This window comes from Daucus carota, chromosome 2, assembly GCF_001625215.2.
Source record: "Daucus carota subsp. sativus chromosome 2, DH1 v3.0, whole genome shotgun sequence".
Classification (NCBI taxonomy): domain Eukaryota; kingdom Viridiplantae; phylum Streptophyta; class Magnoliopsida; order Apiales; family Apiaceae; genus Daucus; species Daucus carota.
In genome coordinates this window covers 32,918,429-32,944,306 of record NC_030382.2, presented here as the reverse complement: position 1 = coordinate 32,944,306, position 25,878 = coordinate 32,918,429, and the positions used below count along the sequence as shown (strand labels likewise).

The 25,878-nt window shown below is 32.3% G+C and overlaps 3 protein-coding genes across 5 annotated transcripts; 1 reads left to right on the top strand and 2 right to left on the bottom strand.

Moving 5' to 3' along the window:
- The first annotated feature begins 704 nt into the window (after positions 1 to 704).
- On the top strand, positions 705 to 8,307 carry LOC108209403 (casein kinase 1-like protein 10). Of its 3 annotated transcripts, none has more exons than XM_017380279.2 (14): positions 705 to 1,351; positions 1,436 to 1,476; positions 2,071 to 2,140; positions 3,680 to 3,828; positions 3,905 to 4,000; positions 5,510 to 5,580; positions 5,741 to 5,802; positions 5,900 to 5,963; positions 6,091 to 6,175; positions 6,797 to 6,923; positions 7,045 to 7,118; positions 7,197 to 7,248; positions 7,503 to 7,636; positions 7,757 to 8,307. In XM_017380279.2, the coding sequence occupies exons 1-14, from the start codon at positions 1,276 to 1,278 to the stop codon at positions 8,024 to 8,026; spliced, it is 1,371 nt and encodes a 456-aa protein (XP_017235768.1). In that variant the 5' UTR covers positions 705 to 1,275; the 3' UTR covers positions 8,027 to 8,307. The 3 variants fall into 3 exon arrangements, with proteins under 3 accessions (XP_017235768.1, XP_017235769.1, XP_017235771.1); XM_017380280.2 differs by having other exon boundaries at positions 773 to 1,351; positions 7,506 to 7,636; XM_017380282.2 differs by lacking the exon at positions 705 to 1,351 and having other exon boundaries at positions 1,430 to 1,476; positions 3,620 to 3,828.
- Positions 8,308 to 15,432: 7,125 nt separating this feature from the next.
- On the bottom strand, positions 15,433 to 19,833 carry LOC135150508 (F-box/FBD/LRR-repeat protein At5g44980-like). The gene is made up of 4 exons (XM_064086847.1): positions 19,773 to 19,833; positions 17,561 to 17,791; positions 17,003 to 17,208; positions 15,433 to 15,711 (listed from the first exon to the last, which is right to left on the bottom strand). Exons 1-4 carry the CDS (start codon positions 19,831 to 19,833, stop codon positions 15,433 to 15,435), a joined length of 777 nt encoding a protein of 258 aa, XP_063942917.1.
- Positions 19,834 to 21,021: 1,188 nt separating this feature from the next.
- LOC108207393 (F-box/FBD/LRR-repeat protein At1g13570-like) lies at positions 21,022 to 23,889 on the bottom strand. Its single transcript, XM_017377844.2, has 2 exons — positions 23,029 to 23,889; positions 21,022 to 21,300 (listed from the first exon to the last, which is right to left on the bottom strand). Exons 1-2 carry the CDS (start codon positions 23,887 to 23,889, stop codon positions 21,022 to 21,024), a joined length of 1,140 nt encoding a protein of 379 aa, XP_017233333.2.
- Positions 23,890 to 25,878: the final 1,989 nt, after the last annotated feature.

The following is a 25,878-nucleotide window of genomic DNA, read 5'->3' as shown; positions in this document are numbered from 1 at the left end:
TGGGTATGGATTGGCTGAGAGAAGAATATAATCTTGACATGATATTGATAAATGAAAATGTCAATAAATTAACTGTTAGTGATATATGTTTGTTAGTTATTCTTTTATAATATTTGTTTTGTTTATCGGACATTGTTGTTAATTATTATATGGTTTACTTTGTATACTGGATAATGTTATTCATGCAACACTTCCGCAATATATGTTTGCTCGGTTCAAACACCTTTTAAGTAAAGATTGTTTATACAGTATTAAAAAATAAAGATTATTGCAAGTAAGAGTAATTATAGACCGCTATCTCATATATTTAATTGATGTTTTTGCGGAACCCAACCTGTGCCAGGATTATAACCTACGTCCAGCGATTAAAAAGCGTTAGATGTATTAAACTTTTGTTTTAATCCTGCCCGCAGGATATTCTTCCAACGGCCAGGAAACTAATTGTTGGTTAACATGTATGCTAGGGACCTAGACCCATAAATAAATGGGAATGGAGCGTATCTAAGTCCAAAAATGTTAGGAAAATGGTCAAAACGGGTACAAAATGCATAATCCCCTAGCTGTATGTATCTTGGCATGAGTTAAGAGGAAAACGTGGTAGGCGGCAGACAGATTGAGAAGTAGTCGCTTAACCCCTCATCATCATTTCTAGTTAATAATGTGTTAATATAATAACCCATGATTTATTCACACTTAACATAATAATCATATAAACAAAAACTTCTAAAAATTACTGTACAACATATATATACACACAAGAAAAAAGAAATGTAGTGTGGAAGAAACAAGAAAAGAAAAACATCATCTTTTTCCACCTTTGCCTTTCCTTTTGCAACCCCCCACCCAAATTCTTTCTTCTTCCTCCTCATCATTATTATACAATCCCCTTTATCCTCTCTCTCATCTAATTTATTATTAATTTATAATCTACAAATAATTAAATAGTCCCACAATTCTTGCTAATTTGTCCCCTCAAAAATCCAATCTTTTTCTTTATTATACACGATCACTTTGTGATTATGTGTTTTTCCCAGATGGGTTTGTTTGTTTGCCCTTTATTTTTATGAAATGGGGTCGATATGATTGTATGATGTAGTTTCTTAAGTGGGAATTGTTGGGTTGCTTGAAAAGATTGAAAATTTGTAGTGTTTTTTGATCTGGGCCATCTTAATTTGATGAGTTTGGATTAGGGGTAGCCCTCCAGTTGTTTGTTTGGTAAATCAAGGATAGATCTGAGAGAGGTAGTCTGGTAATTAAAGGGGATTGTGAAACATCATGGATCATGTTGTGGGAGGAAAGTTTAAGCTGGGGAGGAAAATTGGGAGTGGGTCTTTTGGGGAGCTGTATTTAGGTATGTAAATGTATCTATATGTGTGTCTTTGTATGTATTTGTTTAGGGGATGTGTTCTGATGGTGATTCTGGTTCTTGATTTAGGTGTAAATGTGCAAAGTGGAGAGGAAGTGGCTATCAAGCTGGTATGCTCTCAGTTTTTGTGAATTTTTTCGTGTTGTAGTCTATAGAGTTTAAATTTGTTATTGATATGATTATTTTGTTATGATTCCATGTAAGCTTTCCTTGTAATTCCTAGTTTTTTTGGAAATTTGAGTACTTCAAGTTAGTATAGTTACTAAATTCTTGATGATATTTGAAACATTATGGTAGACATGAAAGTGGCTCTTTTTGGGGTTTTGGCTACATCCTGTCTAATATGTATTCTGAAGGATACAAATTTTTAAACACAGAAGCATGATTTTGAGTCCGTTTTATGATATTTTATTACATTTTAAACTTCATGGCTAAGCTTCAGCTTCAGCTTCATCTGTTTCTTTTTCTCTTTTTCTTTAATGTCCACACAGTCACTTCATTGGTAATGCACACATAGTATGTGATCCCTGTGATATATTATTAAGCATTAAGCATTAAGCATTATGCCTATGTCAGTTATCTAGTTAAAATAAACATGTACACTTTTTTCATTCTGTGTTTAGTGTGCGTTGCATGTTTTAATATATGTGTTCTGTTAGTTATATTAAGCTCTTTGACTCATTTTTTTTCTTTTTTCTTAACAGGAACCTGTTAGGACCAAGCACCCTCAACTTCACTATGAATCAAAAATTTATATGCTTCTTCAAGGAGGAAGTGAGCCTCTCTCTCTCTCTCTCTCTCTCTCTCTCTCACCTCTCTGTATACATATAGATAAACAATCTTCGAGTGTATCATTGAGGTACTGGTGCCTTTGTTTCACCTTTATGATATGTTGACAATATGAGCTATTTTAGGTAGATGTGGTCTATACCCTTTTTAATAGTCACGAAGCTGCTTATATAATCTATCTACAACATTCCTGAATTGGCTTCTCTTCCTATCAGAAAATAACCAAGATATGTTCAGAAAAGCTTTGCATGTAGTCTCATTGCCATACATCTAGAAGGGGGTTTATATCAAAGAGGCCACTCAATTACTCAACTTTCTCACTTGAATTATCGTTCTCAACGGGAGCCCATTTAAACAACTTAAATCATTATATATATATATATATATATATATATATATATATATCATTTGATTAAATTTCTAAATAAAAATAATATAAAATATGATAGAATGGAGGTCTCTTGCTGATGTAACACATGTAGGATACCTATTTGACCGATTACATACGAAAACAATGAATAATTCAAAGCCCAGTGTATTAATTTCATCACTTTTTCCATAACTATTTTTGAGAAATTGAACAAAGGTGAGATATATGGTGATTTAAGTGGTTTAAACGAGTTTCCGCTCACAGCGGTGAGTCAAGTGAGACATCTGAGTATGATGAGCGGCCACTTTGATATAAACCCCCATCTAGAAGTTCTTTATAATGTACTTTATTTCTTTTAATTTCTTTGCACTTATAAGTTTTAACTATGATTTTGATTTCTAAATAAACCTTTTTTGTGTACCTTAGAGCATCTCCAACCCCAAAAACCCTTAGCTAAAATTGTATACGTGGCATCTAGGTGGCATCTAGATGGCACTTATAGAGATTATCTAATAATTGTACCACTCCAACCCTCCACCCCTTAGCAAAAAAATATAGCCAACCATGTTTGGTTGGCTATACTTGTTGAACCAAGTGAGTCCTTAGGTATAATTTTACACAAGCAAAATTATAGATAATCTCGTTGGAGCATATACATGTCCCCTTAGCAAAAAATTTACATAATCCATATAGCCAATCCATATAGCCAACCATTGTACATATTGCCCTTGGAGATGCTCTTATATGCACATATAAAAAGTATTCTAGTAGTTGTAAACTCTTAAGGGTTGATTTCAATTCAACTTTCACAAGTGAATAACTGTTCTTGTAAGTCAAAAAGATTTCTCTTTGGAAGATTCTTTGCATTTTATCTCTTCCCTTTTTCCTTTTAATTTTATATAACCAAGGGGGAGTAGCGGGTATTATTTGAGAGAAAAAAAATTATTATGCAGTTTTTGTATTCTAAAGCATGCAAATTTATGACAACTAAATAATAATAAATGAGTTATTATGATCCTTTGGAGTCATCATAGTATCCAGATGTATTCATTTGCAATTATGTGATCGACTTCTTTTGCATGATGAACTATCAGACGAGGATCTGATTTTTCATACAAATCAATCTGATCATCCGTGATGTTTCTTTGGTGAAGCGGGGATTCCCAATCTCAAATGGTTCGGAGTTGAGAATGAGTATAGTGTTATGGTTATTGACCTTCTTGGCCCAAGTCTGGAAGATTTATTCAACTATTGCAACAGAAAATTCTCACTGAAGACAGTACTGATGCTTGCCGATCAATTAGTAAGTATATATCTTTGTTTTGTTTGGTAACACGTCTTATTATCAATGTGAAGACATTTTTATGTTATTGGTGCAGATCAATAGAGTTGAGTACATGCATTCAAGAGGCTTTCTTCACCGTGACATAAAGCCTGATAACTTTCTGATGGGCCTAGCGCGCAAAGCAAATCAGGTAATTTTTTAATCTACCTTCCAATTGTGCAAAATAAAAATTGTTTTTATACTCGGTAGTAGTCATTTTAAACACATGATTCCATATCAAAAGATGTTATTGTCTTTCTGCTCTCTGGCGGCATAATAATAGTAATTATTATTCTATCAATATTTTAACCAGAATCTAATGCATCTATCGAGGCGTGTTATACTGTTATGATTCACAGGACAATTAGCTTTGTTGGTATGACCTTAAAAGTTACTAGATTAGTTCTTTGCTTCTGATGCTGCATTATAGGGGATTTTCATTCTAATTTTTTAATGCATTTTTGCTTGAAGTGCATGTAGTTTTTCGGATCAGTACTTTAAGGTCTTGGGAGCCAAACCTTCAAAGCTAATTTTCTGTGTATGGAACTACTAATTTTTTTGAAACACCTTGTGTATTTATATGAAGTTTGTTACATTTGTGGGGACAATACAACCTTGATTGAATTCGAGCAAGAACTTTGCAATTAACTTTTACAGTAGACTTAGCAACATATTCATTATACCAGTCTTATTTTTATTGATTGAATAATATATACATGCAAGCAATGAAATTTGAAATTTGATACATACTAAGGACCATTATAAACAACACTACGTGATTAAAATGAGTTTGGTGCCCACCACAATTCTTTATTTAAATACCACCCGTTCTCCCGCTTCTTATAAGTAAATGTAGGTTCAGTCAGAATTCAGTCAGTTCTTGTCAAAGCACACTATTGTAGCCACATGCACACATTTATAGAGCCAACATTTCTCACCTATTAGATTCTCACTTTGTGTTTTAGCTGTTACGAGATCTTGAATGATTCAAACGGATTTGTTGTGATCCTTTTGTGAGGACTCTACCCAGCCATGATCTCTACTGATCTAGTAAAAGATTCCTTGATAATTTTTACAGACGATGCATTAAAGTGCATGTCTGTGACTCTGTGTTCTACTGTTCTGAACTACTACTGTTTTGCCACATGCACACATATTTACAGAGCCAGTGTTTCTCTCTTTGTATTTAGCTGTTACAAGATCATCTATGTCTCAAAGATTTTTGGTCATCTTTGTGTGAAGGCTGTACCAAGCCCATGATCCACTGATCTAGTAAATGATTCTATAACAATTTTTTTGGAAATGAATTATTAAAGTGCATGCATGTTTTTGGACCACTGTTTTCAAGTATGTCTGGTGCATCTTGTGTTATAAGCGGTGTGTACATATTTGATAGCCTCCAAGCACTTGCATGATTTTTACTAAAAAGAGGTATAGTTATCACCTTTTTTAGCATTGAGTAACTTTGTTGAAAAGCAATACTTGTGAAAATCATACAGGACCTAGTTTTGCTAGTCTCCTTACAGAAAATCTTTACATTCCTCATCTCATGTGTATGTCTGCCGTGACTTCATTTTACTAATTAACTTTACATATTAGCTAATATTTGTTGCAGCTATATAAATAACATACTATTTTTCTGGGGTAATTATTTTTACAGGTATATGCCATCGACTTTGGTCTTGCAAAGAAATATAGGGATCTCCAAACACATAAGCACATACCATACAGGTAACGTGTCTTATAAATAAGTTGTATGTTATGTTTACTATAATATATACACGTGCCGATGCCTGTTAAAATATGACGAGAATTTTGAGTCTTTATTTTGTCTATCAAAATATTCTTCTTACATTCCTACCATAATTACTTATGAAAGCTTTTGTTTTAGGGAGAATAAAAATCTTACCGGCACTGCACGCTATGCTAGTGTTAACACACACCTTGGAGTTGGTAAGTGATTCTCACATTTTGTATATTCCATACGATCTGAAATTATTTTTTTTGCTACATAGTTTATCATCTTTATTAATTGGTCATCTTGCTGCAGAACAAAGCAGGAGGGATGATCTGGAATCTCTTGGTTACGTGCTTATGTATTTTTTAAGAGGAAGGTATGATTTAGAGTTTTCCATTATATTTCTTCCATTTCATCATTCTTCTTATAGAATGTTACATCTCAAAAGTAGCTTTATATTTCATATTAACGTCCTTGTATAATGAGTCTTTTCTTTGCACCAGTCTCCCATGGCAGGGATTGAAGGCTGGCAACAAAAAGCAGAAATATGACAGGATCAGTGAAAAAAAGATGTTGACACCTGTAGAGGTACCTTATTAGATTACTGCTCGGTTGCACTTATTTTGGGCTCAAAAATTATAATCAGAGATTGTCACATTGCATGTTTACTGCTTATAGCTGTAGTCTGTATGAATGAAATTGATGCTTTTTAGGCCAAACTTAAGTGCATTATATGCTTGAAGATGGCTTTTCATGACTTCTGGTTTTCACCATCCACATATGCTTTCTTTCTATATAGAGTGATCAAAATAATGTGTAGTGATACACCGCCTTGGTGATGAAATTCCTAGACAAGGAAAAAGATACGAAATTATTATCAAGTGACAGTTTTTATCATTTTTTCCTTTTCTCCTATTATCAACAATGTGATGCGTATGTATGATAATGTATTATTAATTACGTGAAACAGGGGACTTTGTAAAAGCTCTTATTACTTTTCCATCTTCATACACAAAGAAAAAATGATTACCTTATATTGGAAATCCATTACGCGTGAGGAATTGTTTTGTGGAAATGACAACTCACCATTGCTTCGTCATATGAACTGAGTTTGGGCTTGGTAGAATAAGCAGCATTTGTGTTTGGTCTCGGCTGAGCTGTGTTATTCTGTAGAGGTCATATTTTCATAGGCTGAATAATATTTTGCAGGGATTGTGCAAATCATATCCCTCGGAATTTATATCCTACTTCCACTACTGTCGATCCTTACGCTTTGAAGACAAACCGGATTATTCATATTTGAAGAGGCTATTTAGGGACTTGTTTATCCGTGAAGGTAATATTTTAATACACATCCTATCATATCTACAATCTTTTTCCATCATATGTCGCTTTCGATGTTTCGGTTCTTAATTTAAGCATAGAATCGTCTTCAATTTATTTTGTCATCTCTGCAGGTTATCAGTTTGACTATATTTTTGATTGGACTATATTGAAGTATCCTCAGATTGGAGCCAGTTCTAGAGGAAGGGTTAGTGCTTCTCTAGCCATCTCCTTTTTGATATATTTCTTCACTCCAGAAATGATTATATTTCATTTTTGTCCCCAGAATCCTAGTGGGAATCCAGGACCATCTGGAGAAAGAACAGGAAAGACCTCAGGTATTTTCTCCTGGCAAATTAAATCTTCTTATATTTTGACCTAGTTCTGTATCATTATCATATTGTTCGGGGTTCCGGAGCTTTGGAGAATCTATGGACAGGCATGAATAATTTTCTGTGATGAATGTTTACTTGGCCGTTAGAATCGAATTAATTATTCCTTTATGATAACTTCTCATGAGTAATCTTATTTAAATATATTGAAAATTTTGCAATTTGTACATGTTTCATTAAAATATTTTCATTTCATCTAGTAGGACAAGATATCAGAGAGAAATTCTCAGGCGCTGTTGAAGCATTTTCCAGAAGAAATACTTCGGGTCACGGTCGTCAAGGTGAACAATCCAGACACAGGAGTTCCGAAAAAGTACCGTCTTCCAAGGATGTGGTAACTTTATCAAGAAATCATCGTTGACATTTATAACCTAGGAATGACGCATACTTTATGGCGTAAAGTTTCCATTTATGACATGTGCCAATACTAATGATTATTACATAACATCTACAGCAAGCTGATTCTGACAAGGGTCGATCTTCTCAAAATGGCAACTCTTCGAAAAGAGTTGTCATTGCAAGCAGCACCAGGCCAAGCTCCTCAGGTGAATTCACTGAGGGACGCGCAGGCAGACTAGTATCAACAAGTGGCAGACTCTCTGCTGCACAGAGAATTTTATCTGGTTCTGAGCCGAAACAACCATCATATTCCCGCAATACAGTCACAAAGGGCACTCGTGATGATCCTCTTCGTAGCTTCGATTTCCTCTCAATCAGGAAGTAAAAGAGTATCTATGTCGTAAGGAGTAATACAACTCAGCCTACCAAAATTGATAAACACAGAGTCCAAGGAAATATCCAAATATACCATGCTTGTAAATGCAAAATTTCATGTCAAGTTAAAAGTTCCTGCTTTAATTTTGTTCAACAGTCCTGTCATTGTAATACACCCACACTAAACGACTTATCCGTACAAAAAAAAGAGTTCCATCTAAGGAAATTTTCATTGGAATGTTTGTCACACAGATCAGAGCAGTGATGAATGAATTGTGATTGTGTGCTCCATTATACTTCTTTAAAATTCCAGTGCATTTGTTTCTTAATAGTGATGTTTATCCTTTGGGTTAAAGCAAATGTAAATATGGATCTTCTTTCTGCTTCACAACACTTTTGATATTGAATACACAGATTTCTTGGAAGAGCTAAATTTACATACTATCTGTGTCGAATCAAAATATCTACTTTTCCAGGGTATGAACATAACAGGAACTTCTCATGTTTCCTTTGTTAAAAGATGGAACATTTAAAAATACAGGACTAACCTAGCCTGCTCATTCTGGTCAGTTTAGTTGTCAAAACAACAGAGCACAAAGAAAAATCAATATTGAACAAGATGCAGAAGTAATTTTATTATTATTTTTTATTTCCATTCTCTTCTTTTTGTTCCAAAGAAAGAACTCTCTGGAACAAGGTCTAACACAGAAGAGAGGGCAGTGAAGTAATTAGTTGAGTTTTGGCTGCAAGTGAAATAAATTAAAAAATCTCATTTATTAAATCCTCTTCTAAACAAACAACCACTTTCACAACTTATCTCTAGCTATACTCCATTGTCATCAGCATTAATTAAATTACATGAATGCATGTGTAAGATCTTCGGTTTTGGTCTCCATTCTATCCCTAGATGAATCCGTCTGTCAATACTTATTAACTTACAAATAAAAATACATCCGGATACTTAATATCTCAATTTAATTACATCTATAATATTAATTTTTGACTTAATTAAAAAAATTAAAAATATACAAAAACCGTCCAATACTACGGTTTTAATTTTTCAAAATTGCACCTCAAACGGCATAAAATATCCGACCGTTTCGAAATGTAACTCAAAAAATAAATGTAAGGTGAAATAAATCAAGACTGAAGTCACATTTTAGTTGACGAAAATGCCCCTGCAAGCCCAGGTTTACATCTATAAATTACGACACCGCCATCCACAGAATACATCACCACCAAGTGTATCTGAAGACAGCGCAAGGTAAAATATTAATCCCTATACAATTAAAAACTTCGCATTATTTAAATTTATTCCTCACAATTTTAATCTTTTGGTTCTCAGATCAAAATGTCTAAAGTACATTCGTGCCCTCTTTGTGGCAATCACTACAAGACCTATGAGCGGCTGATGTACCATGTCGAAGTTCACGTGGTCGGGAAATATTACCTGACGCTGGCTCCTCCGATGCCGGAGACTCCGGCGTCTTCGGCCAGCAGCACAAATGGGAAATGAAACCATTTGTGAAGTGGCTAGCAGCTGCATGCATGCTAGGTCTTGTTCTAGGGTTTCATATAGAGTCACCATTTGTATCAGTGTTTCCTTGTGTTCTCCGTTTGTGTTTGTAATGTTTAGATGCTTGATGTGATCCTTTTGTACCTTTTCTTTCTAATTCCATATCGACTGTTTCGTGTGTGTTAGATTTTATGTATCCATATAAATCGATTGCTTGCAAAATCTGAAAATCGCAAAAGCAACAAGAAATTATCAGGTGAATACATAAATTTATTGCGGTTACAGTTGGGGTGCAGCCGTGCAGCCATTTTCCTTTCCTTTTGTTTTATTACAAACGCGGTAATAAAGGCACCAGATACTAAAATTGTAGTATTTAAGATGATTAGTAATCATTTGATAAGAATTAATTATGCATTTAATCTTTAAGCAACCAGAGATGCTCTTTTGTATAGATAAATTTGGTGTAGTCTGATGTTTCATTTAATTAAATATATTTTCAGTCTCAGTCGATTTAGTGATTTTTAGTTTTGTAGATGTTTTTAAAATTTCGATGTAACTATTGATTATTGATTGAAATAAATAGTTTACATCTATTGATTGATTAAGATAAATGATTTGTATAAGAGCATTTTAAATCGGGTTGTACCGTAATGATGGGCTAAATTGGATCTATGTAAATTTGTTAACCTCTACCCCATTTTGTTTTAATGATAGGATTAATATTGATAGGTTATATTTTATTGTTTCAAATTGTTACAAATAAAATATAATATTTTAATATCGTAACTCATGACCTGGTAGAGATATGTGGTGGTTCGACAAACATAACCATATATATGAGTTTAGTTAAAATTATAGATAAGGGAAGATTACGTTTGAAATGTGATATTTTGAAAATTTTCTCATTTGAAGGGCTTCTACCCCAATGTTAACGTAATTCAATTTGGTAAACAAACTCGAATATATATATATATATATATATATATATATATATATATATATATATATATATATATATATATATATATATATATTGTATTCTCTATTATAAAAATAAAATTAATATTAGATCAGCACTCACTTAAAACATATTTAACTTATTTTAAATATACTAGCCTTGAACCCGTGCAAAGCACGGGCGGCTATATAATTTTAAACTAATTATTAATTATTATATAATAGTAATATATATTAATGATAGTTAAATTTTTTTTAACTAATTATAAATTATATTTAAAAGAATAATGGTAGAATTTTTATCTTGTAGTACATCAAACTGTTTAGAGATGTAAGACTAAACGAACTCTATGTGTAGCATACTTTTAGTTATATAGTAAATCACAAAATCAACATGACCAAACCAAAAATTTGTACGACTACAAATTATACTCATGTTGACTTATTATAGTATAAATAAGATAGATTAGCATTTTTTTCATCTCTTATAAGAAGTGGATTATTAATAAATAAAATGAAGATAAATAACTAAATAGTATAGATAATCAAAATTTTATACTCTTGTGCAACCCATTTTTGTTTTATTACAAACACGGTAAATTTTTAACTCTCGCAATTAGCCCACTCCCGCCTCCAGTTTCAAGAAACGTTCGAAATATATGGCAGCTGAACACATTGATATCGAGACCACGGTTGAAGAACAAGAGTCCTCCAACCCTTCCTCCAAAGACCTCCTCAGCGATGAGAATGACTCCGCCGCCATTCCAGTCGTCAAGAAGTCTCGGATGACCGTCAAGTTTCTAACAAAGAACTCGAAGCCAGGAATTACAAATTTAACCTCGGCCATCGCAATATTATCTTTGATAAATCTGTTGTAGGGTTTGAATTTGATGAACGTCGGCTTACAAAACTTTTTGAGAATGTGGATATAAGTGCGTTAATTGATTTTCCAGATGTCTATTATCCATCGTTGGTTCAAGAGATTTATTCAAATCTGCATGTTGATAAGGATGGGGAATATGTTAGTCGAGTGCGGGATCAGCGTATGTGTCTAAACCCTATGGTGTTAAATGGTATGTTAAAATTTAAAGGTTTAACTGATGACCTGGTAGTTCCATTAACTAAGAATGGTTTTTGTCTCATGTTTGATGATTTAACTGAGTTAGACCAGCTTTGTCTTGTGTGTGGTGATCCCACTAATATTAATCTTTCTCTGTCTGTGTTGGATCCCATGGCCCATTTGATTTTCAAGATTTTCCAAACCAACATCTGTCCTAGGGTTGGTAGTAGGCCTGTGTTAACTTGCCAAGACCTTATTATGGTGCCTCTCTTACCGAAAGGAAAGAGGTTTGATATATCTGGGTTAATTTTAAGAAATATTGTGGATTTTTTGAAGAAGAAGCAAAGGGCTCTTCTATATGGGCCTTTGCTTACTTAAGTCTTTAAGTATTCTGGGGTCAAACTTGAGGAAAAGGATGCAGTTGATGTCAATGATTTTATTGATTGTTTGAGTTTATCTCAGTCTAGCCTCCAAGTCAATGACTCTGGTGTTCTTAAAAATTCCTCCACCTCCTGTTCAGCCAACACATGTGTCCACATATAGTCTTCCCGACCCCTCTTCTGTTGATCCAGGGTTCCATTCTATGTTTGATGAGCTCAAGGCTTTTTATTCTGAGATTAAGAAAGAGGTTTCAGATCAAGAGAAGAAAATTGGGGAGCTTAAGCTCTTAATGCTGAGATTAAGGATATGAACACCGAATTGCTAGGGTTTTTCACCAAAGCTAAAGCTGTTGTGGCTGCAGCTAAGGTTGCTCCATCTGTTGTTGCTAAGGCAATGTCCAGTCTTCCGGTTCCGGTTACCTCTCCTTCTACTGTTGCTTTTGGATCTTCAGATGCTCCGCCTCCTCCATCTGACAAGGACAAGGTTGTAGATGCTGACTTGGGTGACCTTTTTAGTGATTAAAGGGGAGAGAATTCAGGAGTACCTAGCTTAAGGGGAAGGGATTTGGGTTTTTAATGCATAATCTAGTTCTAGTATTATTATCTCAGACTTCTATGTGTTTTTAGACTTGTTCCTTTTGTGCTGAGATATCAGCAAGACTTGTTTATGTGATTTTTGGTTGCTGTGATAACAGCAGGGATCTGGTTTTAATGTGATGTTTTGCTAAGGATTTGGTTTTATATTATGTTAAGTAGTTGGTTTGTGGTTTAATATTGTGTTGCTGTGATAATTTCTGCTGGCTAGTTTTTTTTTATATCTAACTTGTCTGCAGGGGTATCATATTCAGGGGAGATTTACTTCCAAAATTTGTGTGTAATCATCAAAAATGGGGAGATTCCAAGTTTTGATGATCACACTTGAGCATGCTATATTTATCCTTTTAGCTAACATAATCAATATACATTGTTATAGCCTGCTGCTTTAAATATCTAATCTAGTGTTGCGGGAATTTTTATATAACAGAATTTAATAAGCTGTTTCTAAACAACAAGCTACGACAAAGTCTTACCAGAAGCGGAACTTCTCACAGATTTCGACTTCTACAATGTTTAGGACAAAAGATGTATGCTTTCGAATTAAACTATGAACAAAGTATTATATATATATATATATATAAGGGTGGGTTCTGGTACAAACTTACAAACTTTCTGCGTTCAACACACATATAATTTGAGTTCAACATTTTTTTAACATATTTTGTTGAACATCGATTAAAATTGTGTTAGAGAAGTACATAAAATAATTTTTGATTGTAAGAACTAAGTTAAACGTATTATATAACAAATATTTATGTTTCTAAACTCCACCCAAACCCCAGAGATATAGTTTAAGTATCTTTATAGATATATTCAACATAATGATAATTAGTGTTCTACACCCGATGTTGAACCCCAGTTACAAATGTGTTGAATGTGCTATTTATTTATGCGTTATTTTTAAAAATTGTGACTTTGATTTATCTAAAACTCTTTTCTTATAAACTGCCTCCTTATCCCATATTTATAGGAACTGATCTTCTAAACGTTTTATAATATTCAGTTTCCAATCTACATGCATTCTAAACATTGAGTTAAACGTCTCGAACTAACGTTCATGGAGTTTAACTTCAATAGAGCTGTTGTATGATTCTATATATACATGGTTGCTAATTTTCAGGAACCAACACACATAACTCACCATCTTGGAAAAAATAAATCTCTACTGAGCTTGATTGCATACGTACTATATTCATATCTACTTAGAGAATATAGTTTGAGTTGTAAACTCTCTAATTTTGTATTTAACGATTGTAATTGTTTAGTCACTAAAGCTAGCAGGGTTCTTGGATAAGAACCAAAGGGGATTTAGATAGTATTAGTTACACTTGGTCTGAGGTGCATAGGGTTCATGAAGGAAACTCAAGGAATTCAAGGGTTCGAGAACAAGTTGCACAAAGGACAATAATGACAATAATGTCGAGCTGTTTAGTGTCTGCTCAAGGTTTTAGCAAGTTGCTTGTGTCTGATTTACATTTCCGCACCTTACTATTTTTACTGTTGCTTGCATAATAGCATGCTATAATCAAATATTACCTCAAAATAGGAATAATACTGTACCAATAATTACCACAAAATAGGTTTAAAATTGTGTTATTATAGTGTTAAAATTATAAATCTATTTGAGATATTAATGATTTATTTTTTCAATAAATTTAGATGGTATTCTTGATCTTTTTGAAAGTGTCAATTTTGGTGTTAGTTTTTAAATTATCATTACAACAAATTAGTTCTTTTACGACCGATCTTCTGGGCGACTCAACTTACGACAGAAATTAGGATTCCTTCGTAAGTTTATATAAGAGTTGAATTGGTTTATCTAAGTTGCAATATTTGTTATAGTAGTTTAAGTTATAGAACAATGGATTTGTGGACAGGAATAAAAAATACGGGAATATAGAAATACAACATACTCTTATAAAAAATAAACTCAAACTTACAACAAATGTTCAGAAAAGATTTCGTTGTTAGTTACAGAATTAAAAATTATTGGAACAAAAAAAATGAAACTCGACCCCTAATTTACATCCGATTGATATTTCTGTCGTAAAATCGCTATCTTACTACGGATATTTATGTCTTAAGTTTATGTATTATTATAGTGAGAGTGTGGGGTCCACCTTGTTAACTTGCGACACTTGACTAAACTTATGACGGATGTAAAGATTGTGACGGTTTTCCAAACTTACTACTTAGAGCAGAAATGACGAAACTTTTCCGTCGTAAATAAGCAACTTACGACGGATTGAAGGTTAAATTTCGGTCGTAAATAGGCTAGTTTGGTGCAGTGTATTATAGGTATTATCGCAGAGTTTGCAGATTTGGTGAAGAGAATGAGTACTCGTTACCTCTGTGTTTGTTTCCTTTACTCAAATATATTATTTTTAACACTGGGATAATCAAGAATACAAAGCTTTATATGTAAAGTTTATACACTCAGAGAGAACTAGTAATGCAAAGGGATTGTATTACTTCTGTTATTATAAAACTGAATGCAAATTACAATATAAAGAAAGTACTGCTAGCTAGAATCAGGCATAAACTCCTACGATCAAGCAATTCCTACAATCAAAGCCATTAACTGAAAGCTACTTCCTTAAATATCTTAACTGAGAGAGACTTATTCTCTTATGCCAACATGTAAGATACAACGTTAACATTTATTCAAAATAAACGTTTAGATTATAATTCCAACAAAATACCAGCATCATCCTAAAGAATTATATAATCACCAAACAAGGTTCCATGTGCACTTAAAAAAGTTTTAATAAGCCAGAAAACTACAGATTGGCATCAGAAAATCCACAACACAATTTGTTTTTAGGTCTACATGCTTCAGTCTTGTCTCCCCACACATGACTAATTATCTTTTCTCCCAACACATGACTTCCCTGCCACCAGGCCTGCTAAATAACCCACTCGATCACTACATCTCTAGAAGCTCTAGGCATCTCATGCACCTCTTGTGAAATCATAAACTCTTCTTCAGGATCATCAATTATGAATTCCATGTTGAAGTCGAACGATCTAAGCGAAGGGGAAGATGCAAGCAAAAGTTTTATCAACTGAAACTCATTGCGGGAACCAACCATGTTTATTACTTTAAGAATTTCAAGTTGGTCCAGAATCATGTGGTCTGAAAACACCCACGGATCAAGTAACATCATAGAATGACCACTTTGTTCCTGGATACAATGTCATGTATATACAATGTTAGCATAAGAGTTTTCCAGTTAGTTCATGTGAAATATACATGCAATCAAGAGTAAGGTTGCCATGCTTGAGAAACATTGTAAATACATATAGTATCTGTTACAAATTAACTATATATAATAACATAGATAATAATATAATCAGGACTAAATACAACTTCTGTAATAGACAATATTAGATACTTTCACATATATAATGCAATCACTTGAGAGACTATGTACATAAAGATACCGGTTATCAAAGAAAAAATATAACCCTGTTGAGTGGAAGTGGGTAAAAATAATAGGTAACTTTGTAAAAGTGATTATGAGTTCCAGGAAAGAAAACAAATTTCTCTAATTTCATACAATCCCAAACCCTAGAAATTTCACTACGGGATATCAATCAGCTAAGCTAACTCTGGTATAAAGAGCTTTTACCAACATTTCCTATTAATGGCTGTTACACTAACTCCCGGCCCCTTCATAATTATATCAGTTTAATTAGTCTGAAAACAAATAAGTTATATATGGTTCAACAATTGATTTTTTTGTACAGGTTGAGTCTTAGGTTTGGACACAATGATACCAATCTTTATAGGTAAGAAGCATTTCTTGTTAAATATCTTTTTTCATTTCTTAAATAAGTTATTTTTCAATAGGATATATAAAAATATATAAGGTATGTTTTATGAAGTACTATACATTTATGTTACTTGTTGTAAGAACAATTGGGGCAAAAAAATCTATAGTTACCTTCATATATATGCAACAAATATGGCATGTTAAATCATCTAAACCTACTATTTGATTACATAATTGTCTCCAGATCAAATAATCATTTGATTTTAATAGAAAGGGAGAGGAAAATAATACAAATTTCTCTTTGGACTATGACTAGTCCCAATTAGAAAGCATTATAAATTAATTAAAATTAGCAAGTAAAATATGATAATGATCATAATAGGGGGAACAAGTTCTCACCAGACTGATGTCAAGTATTTTCAGGTTTGGTGCACTTCTGATCAAACAAAGAACAGCTTGAATCTGAACCAGATCATATATTTCAAAATATTGAAGGTACATTATTTTCAAGTTCTCCATTTTTCTTGTTAGACACTTCAAACGAGCTGTACCTGGTTCAAAAAGCTATGTACAACCACACATATATGTAAGTATATAGAAAGATATATTATATTGTGAGATATTTGGTTGGATCAGATATTTATACCAGTGAATGATGATATCAAATATATAATCTAACTTGTTAGTTAAAATTACGTACCCTGTATACGAAGCCTTCAAGCCAAAGAGTGTCGAGTCTAGGCATATTGCCAAGTAGCTTGTCCAAATTAATCACTTTATCAGTAGAACTAGGCACTTCACTCATCACAATCCTAAGAATTTGCAACTTATGGGTGCATTCAAACCATCGCCAATCAATTTCATCACTGTTGAAGAAATACAACGCAGTGAGATTGTTCAATGCCCCTACAATTATCCAGTCGTAAATCTTGGACTTGAGTGCCAAATGTCATGTCACCACTGAATGTCACATGCTCAAGGTCTACACTTATTAGCTTACTAAATCCCGAAAACCCAAGGGGTGGGTTTAATATGCAGCTCTCCAGCCACAAATCAGTTGACTGCAGACAGGAGAAGAAATAAGAGGGCATTTTGCAGACAAATGGTTATTGATTCCTAAGCATCAGATTTTCAACACCCTTGTTTGATATGTTTTTGATCCAAAGAATGAGATCTGAACTTTCATGAAACGGCAGATATCTAGGAATGTAAAGAAGGAAACTCAATATGGGGCCATTGTGAGATAAAAAAATGTTACTGATGGTTTTCGAAACTTCTTTCATTTGAGTTTGCTCATCCATCTCAGCAAACTTCTGAGTAACCAATTGGGTGACAAATTCCTTATTCAAATGCAGATTTGGGTGCGATTCCCATATACGCCTCCATGTTTTGGATAGGACGCTAGTTCTCGCAGCATCATGAATCGGCAAACGTTCTAAGACCTCATCTATTAAGAATGGGGGCAGGTGGCTGATTATATCAGTTTCTCCTGCCCCATTCTCAAATCGTCGAGTTTTAGCTTAAGGAGACATGAGTCTGGATACAAAATTATCAAAATATGAAATCTTATGTTATTAGTTAAATTCTTGATAGCACAATATTTGAAAGCATAAGAGTTTTCAACATAAATATTTGAATCTGTGAAAAAAGATTATTATCAAAATATAAAATCTTATATCATTAATTAAATTCTTGATAACACAATATTTAAAAGCATAAGAGTTTTCTACATGAATATTTGAAACTAAGCAATTTACACATCTTAGTAAACAACCAATGAAGGGAACATAGATCAGCTTCAATTTTGTCTAAATATATAATCATAAATGAGTTGGTGATACCTGTGTTTTGGTGATAGATACTTGTAGCACTCGCTTTGATTTGAAAGGTGGTGTTTCAAAATTGAAGTAGAAAAATTATCGACAGTTGGTGACAGATACTTGTAGCACTCGCTTTGATTTGAAAGGTGGTGTTTCAAAATTGAAGTAGAAAAATTATCGACAGTGTTTTGATTTTGCAGCATAAACCATGGCCGTTGTCAATTTATATTTGAGACATGTAAGGAAGACTGTATGATTTAAGTGAGCTTCATATTGTGAAATTCAAAATCACTTTATAGTAGTGAATACAGCTGGACAACTTTGTATATTTATACATATACAAACAAACTAATTTGAATGTAACAATTAATTTATGTATTTGTTAAATATATGTTTGGATATGAATTGTTTCTGCAGTTACATTACTACCTATATTTAATACATCTGGACAAATTTATATACTTATACATAGTCGAGCAAAATAATTTGAATTCACCAACCAATTTATATATTTATTAAATGTCTCGATATGATTTGTTGTTTTTGCTTTCCACTTATCTCCCCCATCTGAAAGTAGGGTGTGTGGAAGACTTCAGATAATTTTCATATTATAATGAAAATAAACTATATATTACATAATATATTTTTGAAAAATCAATTTCAATTATAATAATTTAGTTTTTAAATTCTAATCATATATTGAGCACTAATCTCAATATATTTAATTCATAGAAAAATTTAAAAGTATCTCCGATGGTGTTGGATAAAAATCAGATTAAATTCGATATACAAGTGGGTGGGGATAATCAAGTTCGCGGGAATGATGGGTCAGAAGTTGAAAAAGCAAAAAGAGGAGGAGGACAAGGGCAAGAGTGGCCCTTCCGGGCTTTGAAATTGTTTTCATTATGTTTTTTATAAATAAATTTTAATGATTTTTTTATTAATTTTATTTCAATGTTTAATAAAATGGTCATGTATCTTGCTTGCTGATTCGACTCATGCTCTTGTCATGCTTACAAAATCGACTAAAAATGAACTCAAAAAACTAAATCAAAATCAAACTCAAAATCGACTAAACTTACAAACATATAGGTACACAAACATATAAAGAGAAACTGACCGATAAATCGAGATACCTGTAAATTTGAAGCTTATATATAGAACTCTAATTAAGATTGAACCCTATCCGAAATCTAATTGACACACAACCAAATTTAAGAACCCTCATTCTCATGGTGTTTCTGTATAAAGAGATAGAGGGAGAGGTTTTAGGTAGAGAGAGGCGTAGAGAGAGAGCGATTTTAGAAGGCAAAAATGAGATGCGGGAAAAAGAAGGAGACTAGTGACCGAGAAAGAGATTTATACATTAACAAAAAAACGAGTTAAAACCGACCACTCAAGCGGTCAGTTATGTATTTTAACTAAAAACAGCGTCGTGCCCCATCCGTAACGCGTATATATTACCCATTTTTCAAATAAATAAATATATTTAACGATAAAAAAATAGTTAAAATTAACCAACTCTGATTTGACGGTCGGTTTTGACTTTAGACCTAAAACGGCATCGATTTATTTAACAGATTATCTAAACACTTAACCGGCTCAGGAGTTGGTCAGTTATGCTCTGGACACGTCAGCACTAAAACTGACCAATTCCGACTGGTCGGTTTAAGTCATTCAAACTCTTACCAGCAATACAGAACGACGTCATTCTGGTTAAAATCGACCGACTTTAACCCGTTAGTTTTATCTCGGCATTTTTTTCCTATCGGTTGATTTTACACGGTCGATTTTGTCCTGTATTTTTGTAGTGAACTAAAGATCATATCTAACTCATAATTACTTTTAATTAATTAGGAAAAAGATTGTGTTATTTTAATGTTAAAATTACTCTCTTGAGATATTGATTTATAAATATATGAGCAATATTATGTAAATGTATGAAAGATAAAGGTACCGAATTTGTTTTTTCAATAAACTTTGATGGTATATATACTTGACATTTTTGAAAGAGTCAATTTTTATTTAACACTTGTACCAAATGAATATTTGATACCAAATTTGTTGTCATACTATTAATCTTTTTTCTATTAGTTTTAAATTATTATAAAATTTGGATAATTATCAAATAGGTCACTTACTGCATCCAAATGTATCCGCTGAGTCATTGATTAGAAAACTGACTCAAATGAGTTACTCATTTAAAAATTTGTATCAAAAATATCACTCTATTGTTAGTTGAAATTCTTAAAAGTGTTATATATTGAGTTTCACACATTTTTTATGAGTGATATTACATCCAAATGAAAGGTTCCGATTTCTACTATTTTAGATAATATTGTCAGATTTTTAAAAAAATTATCAACTATTTAATTTTAATTTTTGATTGTTTTATTTGATTTAAATAAAAATAGATAGTAGATAATTTTTAAAAATTTAAAAATATTATTTACAATACTAGAACTCAAAATCTTCATTTGCATGTAATACCATTCATAAAAATGTGCGAAACTCAATATATAATATTTTAAGAATTTCGACTAACGATATAGTGATATTTTTCATAAAATTTTCAAATTGGTGACAAGTCAACCCTTATAAAATTTGAATTGAAATTGATCCAATCCAAAAATTACATTACCCTGGAGTTTGGAGATTCGGTAAAGAGAATGACCTGTTACATTCTGTGTTTGTTTTCTGTACTCAAATACTCGCCATTACTGATCTTAACGAATTATATAATCCCCAAATAAGGTTCCATGTGCACTTAAAAAGTTTGATTATAAGCCAGAAAACTACAGCTTGGCTTTAGAAAATACACAACACACACATTGTTTTTAGGTCTACATGCTTCAATATTCTATTCTCCCAACACATGACTTCCCTGCCACCAGACCTGCTAAAAAATCCACTCGATCACTACATCTCTAGAAGCTCTAGGGATCTGCCGCACCTCTTGTGTAATCATTAACTCTTCTGCAGGATCATGAATTATGTATTCGGTGTTGAAGTCGAACGATTTAAGCGAAGGGGAAGATGCAAGCAAAAGTCTTATCAACTGAAACTCATTGGGAGAAGCAACCATGTTTATCACTTTAAGAGTTTCAAGTTGGTCTAGAATCATGTGGTCTGAAAACACCGATGGATCAAGTAACATCTCAGCATTACCACTTTGTTCCTGCATATAAAGGTTTTTTTGTCATGTATATACAATGTTAGTACGTATTAGAGTTTTCCAGTTAATTCATGTGAAATATAAATGCAATCAAGAGCAATATTGTTGCCATGAGAAACATTGTGATTTGTGAATACATATAGTATCTGTTAATAATTAACTATATATAATTGGCGGCAAATAATCAGGACTAAATATAACTTCTGTAATAGACAATGTGAGATACTTTCGCATATATAATGTGATCATTTGAGAGAGTACATAAAGATCAGTTGTAAAAGAAGAAAAAAAAATTATTGAGTGGAAATGGGTAACAATAACAGGTAAAATTGTAAAAGTGATTATGACTTTCAGGAAAGAAAACAAATCATCACTATATTTTCTTGGGTTGTGGACGTGTTAGGCGGCATGTGATTTTTAAGTGCGGTCAGGGTTATAAAAAGTTGTCAATACATCGCACGATACAACGTTTTTTAAGTAGGTAAAAATAATAGGTAAAATTATAAAAGTGATTATGAGTTCTATGAAAGAAAACAAATCCTCGCTATATTTCCTGAGGTTGGATGTGTTAGGTAGCAACTGAATTTTAGACTGTTGGATGAATATTCAGCCGCCAAGTTATAACAGGTTGTTAATATGTCCAGCACTTTAATCATGAATAGGAAAATGACCCTTTAAAGCATTTTTTAACTGGTGGACGAGTTCCGGTCCGGCGGTTAAAAAACGCTAGAAATGTTAAAAAATATATAATTATAATCTTGATCGCCGGATACTCATCCAACGGTCTTAAAACCACTTGCCACCTACCACGTCCACTGTGGACGAGGACCCATTTCTGTAATAATGCTTCCTATAATCCCGAATCCTAACCCTAGACATCTCACGGCCGGATATCAGCTAAGCTAACTCTGGTAAAAGGAGCTTTTACCACTTTCCAACATTTTCCTATTCAGGTCTCTGTTACACTAACTTCCCTTCATAATTATATCACTTATATGGTTCAACAATTGCTTTTTTTAATACAAGTAGTCTTAGGTTTGGACACAAAAATACCAATAATCCTTATACGTAAGAAGCATTTTTTGTTAAATATCTTTTTTCATTTCTTAAGTTATTTTTCAATAGGATATATAAAAATATATAAGGTATGTTTTATAAAGTACTATACATTTATGTTCCTTGTTGTAAGAACAAATGGGCCAAAAAAATCTATAGTCATCTTTATATGCAACAAATATGGCATATTAAATAATCTAAACCTACTATTTGATTACATAATTAACTGTCTCCAGATGAAAGAATCATTTGATTTTACTAGAAAAGGATAGGAATAATTCAAACTTCTCTTTGGACTATGACTAGTCTCAAGGCCCCAATTAAGTAGAAAGCATTATAAATTCATTAAAACTAGCCAAGAAAAATATGATAATGATCATATTGGCGGAACAAGTTCTCACCAGACTGATGTCAAGCATTTGCAGGTTCGGTGCACTTCTGATCAAATAAAGAACAGCTCGAATCTGAACCAGATCATATATTTCAAAAAATTGAAGGTACATTACTTTCAAGTTCTCCATTTTTTTTGTTAGACACTTCAAACCAGCTGCACCTGGTGCAAAAAGCTATGTACAAACACAAATTAAATTGTGAGATATTTGGTTGGGTCAGTAATTATACTAGTAAATGCTGATATCAAATATATAATCAAACTTGTTAGTTAAAATCACGTACCCTGTATACGAAGCCTTCAAGCCAAAGAGTGTCGAGTCTAGGCATATTGCCAAGTAGCTTGTCCAAATTAATCACTTTCTCGGTAGAACTGGGCATTTTACTCATCACAATCCTAAGATATTGCAACTTATAGGTGCATTCGAACCATCGCCAATCAATTACATCAGAGTTCAAGAAGTACAATGCAGTGAGATTGTTATCAGGTTTGAACTGTCGTCCCAAATGTTCAATGCCTCTACAATTATGCAGTCGTAAATCTTGGACTTGAGTGCCGAAAGACATGTTACCACTGAATGTCACATCCTTAAGGTCTACCCTTATTAGCTTACTAAATCCGGTAAACCCAAGAGGAGGGTTTAATACGCAGCCCTCGAGGCCCAAATCAGTTAACTGCACACAAGAAAAGAAATAAGAGGGAATTTTGCAGTCAACTGGTGATTCATTCCTAAGCGTCAGAGTTTCAACACCCTTGTTTGATATGTTTTTGATCCAAAGAATGAGATCTGAACTTTCATGAAATGGCAGATCTCTAGGAATGTAAAGAAAGAAACTTAAAATGGGGCCACTGTGAGATAAAAAAATGTTACTGATGGTTTTCGAAATTTCTTTCATTTGAGTTTGCTCATCCATCTCAGCAAACTTCTGAGTAACCAATTGGGTGATAAATTTGTAATTCAAATGTAGATTTGGGTGCATTTCCCATATATGCCTCCACGTTTTGGAGAGGATGCTTGTCCTCGCAGCATCATGAATCCACAAGCGTTCTAGGACTTCGTCTATTAAGAATGGGGGCAGGTGGCTGATTCTATCCGTTTCTCCTGTCCCATTCTCATATCGCCGAGTTTTAGCTTGAGCCGCCATAAGCCTGGATACAAAATTATCAAAATATGAAATCTTATGTTATTAGTTAAATTTTTGATAGCACAATATTCGAAAGCAAAAGAGTTTTCTACATAAATATTTGAAACTAAAAAACAAAATTATCAAAATATGAAATTTGAAACTAAAAAATTTACACATCTTCGTAAACAACCAATATTTAAAAGCATAAGAGTTTGCTACATGAATATTTGAAACTAAGAAATTTACACATCTTCGTAAACAACTAATGATGAAGGGAACATAGATCGGCGTTCAATTTTGTCTAAATATATAATCATAAATGAGTTGATGCATGATTGATGATACCTGTGTTTTAGTGACAGATACTTGTAGCAGTAGCTTTGATTTGAAAGGTGGTCTTTCAATTTTAGTGACAGATACTTGTAGCAGTAGCTTTGATTTGAAAGGTGGTCTTTCAAAATTGAAGTATAAAAATTATCGACAGTGTTTTCATTGTGCACTATAAACAATGGCCGTTGTCAATTTAAATTTCAGAGGAATGTAGGGAAGATTGTATTGTTTAATTCAGCTTTAGATTGTGGAAATTTAAAAACATCTCATACAAATCACATTAAATCACGTTAATACCTATATTGAATACAGCTGGACAACTTTGTATGCTTGTACATATATGAACAAAGTAATTTGAATTCACCAACTTATTTATGTATTTGTTAATTGTTTGGATATTAATTGTTTAACTGATTTTGCATTTACATTACTACCTATATTGAATACACCGGGACAAATTTGTATACATATACATGTAAAGTAATTTGAATTCACCAACTAATTTATATATTTTTTTAAATGTCTGGATATGAATTATTTTTTTTCCACTTCATCTAACCCATCGATATGAATTATTTTTTCTTCTCACTTCATCTCACCCATCTTAAAGTAAGATGTGCGCAAGACTATATATAGATAATTTCTTGTTTAAATGAAAATAATACTATATATTGCATAACATATTTTTTAAAAAACAATTTCAATTATAATCATTTAGTTTTTAGTTTTAATCATATACTAAGCATTATCTCAATATATTTAATTCATAGACAAATTTAAAGTTAGTATTGTCATTCTATATTTATTTAAATTTTTTAACTACTAAATTGGATTAATTATTTAAAATATAATTTAAATATATCTTTTCTAGACGCTTTTCATATGTATCATTTACTATTCATTATTATATATTTATTCCCTATTTTAATAATTTATAAATACGATGATTATATCATATGTGTGATAATCATCATATATTATTTGTTAAATATGATATCATAGAATTGTATAATCTCAATATTTTAAAATATCTTATACTTCTTATTAAAAAATTGGAAAATCTTCATTCAAAATCATACATAATTTCCTCATAAAATTTGGAACGATTATTAATATAACATTAGAAATAGATAATATATTATCTTCGAATAAGTTTGTGTGATATTAGAGTATATATGGTGTTCGATAAAAATGGGATTAAATTCGATGTGTAAGACATTAGTGTAAAAATTTTGAACGACATTTGTTCTACATTAGTCAGCTATATTTAAAAATGATATATTATTATTATTTCCAATTATTGCAAATAAAATATGAGTATGATAATTAATAATGTCCGAACTTGCTAATAGACACTATCAAGAGGTTCATTAAAATTATAAACAAAGTAATGTCTCATTATTGGAGTTAATTTTTTTTACATAATCTCTATATTTTTTTATAATATTTAGTAATTACTTTTATTTATAAACCATTAGAGATGCTGTTAAACATGTCTTTTTTTTTAACTATTGTCGTTATATGATGATAAGATATCATTTTCTAACTAATGTCTACAATATATTTTAAAATGATATATTTTAAGAATCAATTTATTAGATTTATTTACTGGATATCGTTTTAAAATTATCTTTTCGGTGAATTAGTGAGTGATTTATAAACTTTTTACCCAAGGCC